This window comes from Onychomys torridus, chromosome 10 (genome assembly GCF_903995425.1).
Source record: "Onychomys torridus chromosome 10, mOncTor1.1, whole genome shotgun sequence".
NCBI lineage: Eukaryota > Metazoa > Chordata > Mammalia > Rodentia > Cricetidae > Onychomys > Onychomys torridus.
In genome coordinates this window covers 74,718,610-74,728,084 of record NC_050452.1, presented here as the reverse complement: position 1 = coordinate 74,728,084, position 9,475 = coordinate 74,718,610, and the positions used below count along the sequence as shown (strand labels likewise).

Here is a 9,475-nt window from a genome sequence, read left to right as displayed (position 1 = left end):
ATGATGCAGGCCATGGCCGTGTGTGTGGGACTGCTCCTCTTCAGTGTGACCTGGGCAACATCAGTAAGCATTTACCAGTTCCTTTATGTGTCACATGTTCTCTTTCTCGCTCTGGTTTTCAAGCAGTGTTTGTAAAAAGTGAAGCATGGAGCATGCAACTCAGAAGCTTGCCAGTATAGGATGCAAACTATAGGATGGTCCATGTTGCTTTTTCTGGAATCTCTGAGAAAACTAGTAGCCAGCCACTGTGTTCCAAGTCAGAGCAGATTAATGAGTTATGCTCAAAGCCTGGAACCATACTGTATCAAAAGAACCTTGAAGAATTTGACATGAATGTGTAAAGCTAACTAAATACCTTTTTAAAATTGATGGGACCGGGAGGGAGCTGGAATGTCTCTGTTAACTGGCAGTAGTATCCTGGCACAGTGGAAGCCTGTTAGAAGATGTTCCCTGTTTTGGTGAGGCTAAAATGGAACTGATACCCATGAACTTAACCTAAATCAAGCTTCTATTGCCTCTCGTGTCTTTCTTCTTCTGACTCACCCAGATGAGCACTCAGGATGTGACTAAATTATCCTATGACAAAGTTGAGCACTACAGACTTTTTCTGCGATTCAGACATGCAGCTAATTAGATAACGTCTTACCAGCATCGGAGCTCTCAGAGTTACCTTCCGGGTTGAGTAGCTATGGAAACAAGTACTCATCGCATTGCTGACCATGTTTAAATATAGGTCCTGAGCAAGTGGGCAAGCAGTTGGGTAACCAGACTGACGAGGACGAGCCATCTGGTGAAGGAGCAGGACTGAGGGAATCACATCACCCACTTCATGCATGGCCCTTAAACTGCAGTAAAGGCTGTGCTAACTGAACCAGTCAGTCCCACCCAATCCACATGAGGTCAGTCAGGACCGTACAGGCATGCATGGAGCAGGGTGGTGGTCGAGTGGGTCTTGCTGACCTACTTCAGTCCAACCAACTGAGGCTGAGTTATTTTGAACCACACATTCCAGGGAACAGCCAAAGTGTCCTTTCTAACCAGCTTCCAGTAAAGTGCTAGGCCAACATCAATCCAGTGACCACCAGTCAAAAAAGGCTGCCAGCTTTCCTTCTTGGGGCAGAAAATGTCCTATCCATTACAGGGCCACATTGAAGTTCAAGTCCACTGCCAAGTGGGTGTCAGAGAAGCAGGGAGGATTGCAGATGTCAAATTAAAGAGTCTTAGTAGGGGAACAGGGACAAAATTGGGCATTATGAATTGTAGTGTCATCCTTTCTCACAGATACATGCATTCCATTTGAACAGTCACCTCAATTAGTTGGTCGTAGATCATTGGTATAAAAAATGAGTATATAGTAAGTCATGTGCATGCATCATAATAATTATAACCCCAATTCAAACAGTTTTAAAGTGTGAGAAAAGAGAAGGGACAGATCAAGCAGTAAAATTCAATTAATATCCATTGCATGCAATCCAGTGTGGGAGGCTTTGATCCAAGTCACAGTGGGTCAGGAACTATACTGGGCTAATCCACAGCAGCAAGTACATGTTCTAACACAAACGTCAACGTTCAGGCAAACATGCTCTGTTAGAAGACATTCCTGCTATCATATCCTCATTGTTAGACCTCACCATGTTATTTCTTCTTCCTATAGCTCATTTGATATTACTAAAATGAGGTAACAGTTTAAATTTATTTTCATAGAATCACAGAAGAACTAACAATAAGAAATAGATGCAATAAAGAAAAAATTATGAAATATATCTTGAAGATTTGACATAAACTTCAGGAACATACCTCCATATTAGTAAATATCCCTTCAAATAAAGCTACTTTAATTTTTTGTTTTTATTGCTTCAGTCTTGGGATTTTGGAAGGGGAGATTGGGGTGGGGTATCTCCATCCCCAGCTGTGTCTGTGTGGGTACCCTCTTTCCTATTGCTCATCTTGGGGTTGTTAGGGTACTCAAGGGAAATTTTTATGCAAAAGTCCTTTGCACACTGTGAGATTCTCTGAAATATATTGTGTCCTAGAAATATAAGATGTTACTGACAAAGCAATTGTTTGTTTCAAGGATGAAATGGAATAGTAGTCCAAATAATGGGATACTTTCACTAACCACCTCGTTGATATTTATGTGAAGATTTTATCAATCAGAGCAGAGCCACATAAATACAATCCCAAGGCTTTGAGTGTTTAGGAAAAGCATTCTTCAGGCCAGTAGGACAAGTTGGTCCTCAGACTGCTTGCCTTTAAAAAAATATTTTCCCCTGGGACTTCTGTCTCTTCTGTGACTGATCCATCATGGTGCCTGCCTCTACTTTAGCATATACATGACACCAACATAATCCACTCATTTTTCCCCCTTTGCCACAACAGCGATAAGTGAGAAGTCTCCAAAGGAAATAAGGAAATGGAAATACTAAGATTTGAAGAATTGTTTCAATACTTTGTTCACAGAAAACAGGATTCTTAGGTCCTATATTTTGTGTGATATCTCACACGGCCTTGACTCCAAGACCTGAGGCAGCTATCATATCTATTTCCCAGTGGCTGGCCTTGATGTACTTCAGTAAGCCTCAGTAGATGAGTCATGTATGAGTTCAAGAAAAGTGACATTCAACACTGATCAAAGAGACTGCCTGATTTATTGACCATGTCCATCATCTCTTGCCTGAGCAAAATGGTTTGCCACTTAATTAGGTGTAACTGTGAACCTTTCCACACAGATCTACAGTGGATGACTAGTCATGACTGTGCACCTGTACACACAGGGGCTGAGGTGGGTGACTAGTCATCACTGTGCACCTGTACACACAGAGCTGAGGTGGGTGACTAGTCATGACTGTGCACCTGTACACACAGGGCTGAGGTGGGTGACTAGTCATGACTGTGCACCTGTACACACAGGGCTGTGGTGGGTGCTGTGCTTCTCCAGCACCACCACATTGTAACACAGCCGTTGACTTACACTGTCACCACACCTTCTGAACTCCGAGCTACCTCACTTACACCTAACACTCGGGTTTGCAAATGAACACTTCTTTCCTGTGGATTCCAGTGGCCATTACTCCAACACTGGAGCACGTTGCCTGCCTTTCCCCTTCCATGCTATGAAGACACTTCTTCATGCTGGAATTTGACTCTGTGGTAGAGATGACATTGCCATCTAGTGGGGAGGAAAATGATGTTTTCATCCCCAACAAACATTTACGGAAGAGTGAGTCCAGTCCTCTTTCCGTCAGAATTATTTTCCACACTAATAAAATCCACTGAAAGAAAAAGAAGTGAAATGTTTGTTGTTTGAAGAAATGAATGAAAGGATGTTCTGTTTGGTGAGATTGAGTTCCTTGTTTCCTTGCAGAATTTCAACCACAGACTGTGAAAACTAGGCAAGGCTGTGTAGAAGAATTTTTCCTCTCCAATACCTATTTTAGCTCTGTAAAGAAAAATAAAAGCCCATGAGGGAACATTTTTAACTACCAAAATGTTCTTGGGTGCCTAGGCTAGAAGTGCACATCACCCAGCAGGACCATGAGACATGCTATAATTATCTATAATTATAATTCCTACAGCAGATGATTAAAAATGTCCACACATTGATGGCTTCTTGTCAGTATGACTTCATTTTTCAAATGGAACAATGGTTGACTGCACAACCTTCAGAGGGATAATAAGACTTCTGGGACATTGTCACTAGCAAACACTATTCCCCATGTGTGCTGTATATGAAAGCAACCAGCAGTGAAGAAAAGCATGGGGAGGCTGGTTAACAGGCTTCCACAGAGAATTGGGATCCCAGGGAGTTAGTTTTCCACTTATACCAAGAAAGGCAAGCAAATACCATCAGATTTGCATGCCACCGAATTACAGCTCATTTCTACCATGGTTTGTCCTGGCAATCACAGTTCTATGTTCTGAAACTCTCAGCTGAAAATTACAAAGGTCCAAATGGCAAACTTAAAGGCCAGAATGTTCATGTGGTGGCATTTGCCAGCTGGACCTCAGCCATGAGCGTAGTAAAAGCTCTTTCTTCTGTCCTCTCCATTCTACTCTGGAAGCGTTTCCTCATGTTGCAGTTCCACTGAAATATGGTAGTAAGATTGACACAGTGTGGTATGACAAACACTTGAGAGTGACATGCAGGAAAAATATATTTCAAGGTTTATGCAAAAGAGAGCCCAAGGTGGCTGTCTTCTAGGGTGGCCCACGATCGCCCTCCTGTGGTTGTAGGAGGTAATACCAATTTTCAAAAGCAAAATCAGATTTTTCTCAAGTTAAAAAATATCCTGTAGTATTAGGAAGAAATCCAGAAAATTTCTTGAGACAAAAACCACCTTAATATAATAGTGTAGGTTTTTGCGTCATTTACAAGGGTCATCATGAAAAATATGTTTACTCTGAAAGTAACATAAAGGTGAGTGGCTGAGTTTGGACTTGCAAGGGGGACTCAGTAGAGACAAGGTGGTCTGGCATTTCCAGCTGTGGATGTTGTCTTTCTTCCCTCCCCCACCAGGTTCTGAAGCCATTGTGGTATGTAACTCTCTGTTCCAGAACCCTCCTTACTCCATCCACTCCTTTGGCTGAAACCACATTCTGCTTTCGGACTTACTTGGGCAAGTGTGGCCTTGGTGGACCTCAGGGTCCTGCAATTGTCTTTATGCTGTGTCTCAATAGCATTGCTTCTCATAAGGTGTTCTGAGCAGACTCTACCATACACCGGGACAGGGTAGACTCCCAGGGGAAAGAAGTTACTTTGACAGGACGTCCTGTACTCAAGAGTGGCACACGTCTCTGTATCTTAAACTCACTCCACAGATGACCTCATCCATGTCCAGTCTCATTGGAGAGAAAGAGCAAGGCACTTGTCACTGGGACGGCAATAATTCTTGCACTCAGTGGCTTCTTGCAGACTCATTGCCCAAAGACCTGCAAACAGCTTCAAATGCCTCCAACCAAAGGACAGTTTACTTTCCTAAATCGGCTTCATTTCCCCTGGAAGTGAGAATTCTTCTGGAGAATTTTGTTTTCCTTGGCTAAATATTCTTTGTATGGCCATCTCTACGGCTGCATTGATCTGTCTATTAAAGCCAGTTAATTTTGGTTCTGGGGTGACAGGGTTTCCGTGCTTCCTGCTTGCTATGTGAGATATAATGCCAACTGAAACAACTCAGGAAATACAATTCCTTCTCTCTCGGAACTTAAAGATAGAAGAGAGATACAGAGAACCCAAGACAGGATGTGGAAAGTGTCATGTGAGTGTCACAAGGGATTAAAAAAAATATCCATTGGGGCGGTGAGTAGAAAGATATCAGTTCTAGGCTGGTATTTAGGGGAAGCTACAGAATGGAAAGTGTGAGCTAGGTTGTGGGGGAGTAATAAGGTTTGAAAAGACAGAAGTGAGTGGGAGGGCTGTAAGGAATGCCATGGACTAAGGCACGGAAGGAAGGAAGGAGAGACAGACCAGCCAGCTGACTCATAGCCGGTCATGCAGCTGATGATGGACTGGAAATCACTTCCCTGAGCACATGCACAACAAGAAGCTTTTGTATTTTAAAATATTTTCTCAGACAAATGGTTCACTGTCTTATACCAAAATTAAAACATAGCCTCTTGTTTTTCCTCTACAAAACAGTTGTATTTGCTCTTCTAATTAAATGTACACCAGTCATTGGTAAGCATGCTACCTTTCTAAAGAGAAAAGAGGAAAAAAACTAGTAGAAACACCAAAATGGAACAAAATTTCCTCTAAGAGTAGGAAGGAAAAAAACTAAGAATTTTTAAATTTAAATTTAATTTATGATACTATACTGATTTTTCTAACCCATCTGTTCAGTTATAAATGTCTCATCGGATATGAGTAAATAAACATAAATGCCCAAGGCCAGCTTCCTGAGACTCAATGGCTTAAGCTAAGTATTTAGAATGTTTTCTATTCAGAAGTAAACCACTACAGTTCCTTTGTTTTTTCTCATAACAAAATCTTACCTTTTCCCCCAAATAAGCTTGGAACTATAAATGAGTAATAATCATTTCCCTATGTAAGATCATTTCAAATTCTATCTTACAATCCAGACAAGTGGACACGTTTGGAGACTTCCTACTAACAAGTTCTGCCAGACTAGAGGGGACTTCCATAAACTATTCTTATCTGCAGTTCAAATGTGTGCTGAATTAATGGACTCACCATTCCAAACACTTAGTCAGATACATTTTAAAGCAAGCAGAGGCAGAGGGGCACAGCAGGATGGCTCAGAAGTGGCCACTAAACCGGACAACCTGAACGCTGTCACCAGAACTCACATGGTGCAAGGTGAGATGAAACTCTCACAAGTTATTCCCAAACATCCAGCCATATGTGGGTATTGACACATGCAGGCTTTCCCTGCCCCTCAGCATGCACGTGCATGCATGTGTGTGTGTGCGCACACACAGAGTGTTTTTAATTAGAGATTGAAGATATCACAACTCTATCTTAGACAATGTGTGATCAGTGGCCACAAGCTTGCAGAACCCACAGCCAAAGGGTGACATTCAGAATGCAGGAGGAGTGAAGGAAGAGCCTACAGTTAGCTGCCACTATGCAAAACATAAAGACAGGAGAGGACAGTTGTACATCCTATGAGGAAATTATTGCTCTTGCCACTGTGTAGGAAAGCAAGCTAGCATTGCATCAAGGGCATCACATGACCCTGTAGGAATGACAGCTAGCATCATTTATAGAGATCTTGCTTGATGAGAGACACTGTGATAGATGCTTTGCTTGCATTATATCCTTTTAAAAAATATTTCTTTTAAAAATCCTGAAATGAATTTATTTTCTTATTTTGTGGTGAAAAGTCTGATGCTCAAAAAAGCAAAGCAGCATCCCTGGGTCACATGCCGCTCTGGGTCACACGTCTCCACAGCTCAGCCAGCCTGAAGAGGGATGGTAACTGATGTGGTACCTGAGCCCTTCTGCAGCACAGTTACTTTAGTGCGCACTGGAGTGAGAGATTTGAAACTGTTTGGGGGCTGGAGAGATGATTAGGCAGTTAAGAACACTTACTAGCCTCCCAGAGGATCAGGATTTGTCTTCCCACACTCCCACGGGAGCTCAAAACCATCTATAGCTCCACTTTCAAGGGATCTGATGGTCTCTCTGGCTTCTGTGGGCATCAGGCACACACATGGTGCACGGCTACATATAGAGGCAAAGCACTCCCACACACTAAAACTAGTGAGACCCACAACGTTTGGCCATTCTCTCTGCTATCTGATTTGACGCAGCTCACCATGGCCCCTGCTTGCCCCAACTACGTTAGCATCCTTGCAATCTTACTTATACTTCGAAAAGGTGTAGGTTTCTGGCTGATTTTTCTTTTTCTCCACATGGGAGCTTTCATCTATTCATATCTCTAATTATCATGACCAAGATGTTAACATGTTCAAGGAAAGCCAACACGCTGAAGCATTCTGAAAACATGCTGACTCTGCCACTTAGTATCAAAATGTTCTCACCGTTTTGCTTCTGAATATTTGAATCTTGCCTGGCCATCAAATCTACCTCGTTCTTCTTTTTCCATGAAACCTGCTTTGCTCCATTCCACCCTCACTGGGTTGTAGACTTTCCATTAAATACATTATAGTTTTTAAACACTTTTTATGAATTATCATATTTAAAAATTTTAACAAAAAATAATCACTTTTTGCTAAAAATTTTACTTTAGCAAGAAGAGAAAGGCAGAGACAATATTGCTTTTCACCAGCTTGGCAAAGGAAAAAAAAAATCACAAGTCGACACCTAAAGAAATCATTACCCAGAAAAAAGAGAAAGCTTTGTCTCTTTTTGAAGCCAATGAAAGTAACAAATGTAGTTACCCCTCCCCCAATCTTTTTGTAAATCCACAGATGCCCAATGAAGAGGACAGCACCACCAACAAAGGTAGCGCCTGTTGGGACTTAACAGCATCTGTGCATCCTGAGCCCACAGGGGATAAAGGAGCAGAGAATGTAGGGGATGCCCTCCTTAACTGGCCTGCCCAGGAGAGGTATGGTGCGGCTTTCATCAGAAGTACCCCACAGTCTATCAAGAGACCGGTGATGAGGGCAGAACTACAGAGGGACAAAAGCAAAGAGAAGAAACCTCAGAGTGTTCCTAGCACGATTCCAGCAGATATCGACGATGCTAAAGACCACTTCAAAGATGAAAAGAATCAACAGCGGTATCTACTATCCCGGAACAGCTCAGTGAAAAGCACACATACCCGTCAGGTCCGACGGAGCACTCACTATCTAACATATCTGCCCCAAATCAGAAAGATCCTCAGTGACTTTGAAGGCAGTGGTTCCCCATATACTCAAGTGATGGGGGGTAATGATGTCCCGCCTTTCAGTGGGGATGGGCAACATTTCATGGACATTCCTGGCAAAGGAGGTGCTGCCGGGCCTGGTCTAGACAGCTCCGCTAGTCACACGAGCCTCTCGGGCTCTGACAAAGCTAAGATTGGCAACCCACAAACAAGTGGACTGGGTTCTAACGAGCTCCCAGAGGGAGGAAGGCATGGTGCTGATGCAGCCAGAGACAAAACGGCACACCAGGCAGGTGCTGCGGGTGTGAGCCTTGCGGAGGGCGCCAATGACATCACAGGCAGCACTGATTTTAGGGAACTCCCTGGAAAAGAAGGAAGCAGAATTGAGGCTGGCAGCCAAAATGCCCATCAAGGGAAAGTAGAATTTCACTATCCACGAGGGCCCTCCAAAGAGAAGCTGAAAGGGGGCAGCCACGACAGCTCGGGGAGCGCCAGTTACAATGAGATTCCCAAGCGCGGCAAAGGTGGTTCTAGGAAGGACGCCGAAGACTCCTACAGGAACCAAGTGACCTTCTCTGAAAAACAAAGATTTCCAGGAAAAGGCAAAAGCCAGGGCCAGGTTCTTTCTTCTCACAGTCTTGGTAATGAGATTAAAAGCAAGGGCGATTCCTCCAATGCTCCCAGCAGTGAGGGGATTGTAATCACACAAGGCAGAAAAAACCATTATGTACTCCATGGACAAAATAATCCCACACGGAATAAAGGGGTGCCACGGTGGAGAGGCGCCTGGCCTTCACGAAGGCCCCATGCCCACCGGCGCCTTAGCCCCGGCAGAAGAGACAGCAGTGAGTCGTCCAGTGACAGTTCAAGCGAGAGTGACGGTGACTAGTCCCCAGGAATTTGGACCAGTCCTCTGCTCCTGTCCTGGAGGAAGAGAGGACACAGCCTGAACTGAACAAGCTAACAAGCCTGGTCCCCCCCAGAACGTTGTGCTGTTATAACGGGTATAGGAAGAATTTCTCTCCAAGTTCTAGTGCTTTCTTTTTAAATAAAAATTGTCATTAAGAATCGATGTTGTAGGTAATATTTGGATAGCCGACACCTTAAAGTAGCCTGTGGATGTCATGTGTGCCTTGATGTGTTGTTTGCTCTTCAGAACGAAAATAAATGTGCTTTTTCTACGA

General features: G+C 43.4%; 1 protein-coding gene across 1 annotated transcript; it reads left to right on the top strand.

Annotated features, from left to right (window-relative positions):
• Mepe (matrix extracellular phosphoglycoprotein) lies at positions 1-9,180 on the top strand. The gene is made up of 3 exons (XM_036200414.1): positions 1-63; positions 7,891-8,947; positions 9,002-9,180. The coding sequence occupies exons 1-3, from the start codon at positions 1-3 to the stop codon at positions 9,178-9,180; spliced, it is 1,299 nt and encodes a 432-aa protein (XP_036056307.1).
• The last annotated feature ends 295 nt before the right edge of the window (positions 9,181-9,475 follow it).

Excerpts from the sequence above, each read along its gene's own strand:
- Mepe (XM_036200414.1), top strand. The coding sequence starts at position 1 with ATGATGCAGGCCATGGCCGTGTGTGTGGGACTGCTCCTCTTCAGTGTG. Across the intron at positions 64-7,890 it reads GTGTGACCTGGGCAACATCA|ATGCCCAATGAAGAGGACAG; the intron begins GTAAGCATTTAC and ends GTAAATCCACAG. Across the intron at positions 8,948-9,001 it reads TCTTGGTAATGAGATTAAAA|GCAGAAAAAACCATTATGTA; the intron begins GCAAGGGCGATT and ends TAATCACACAAG.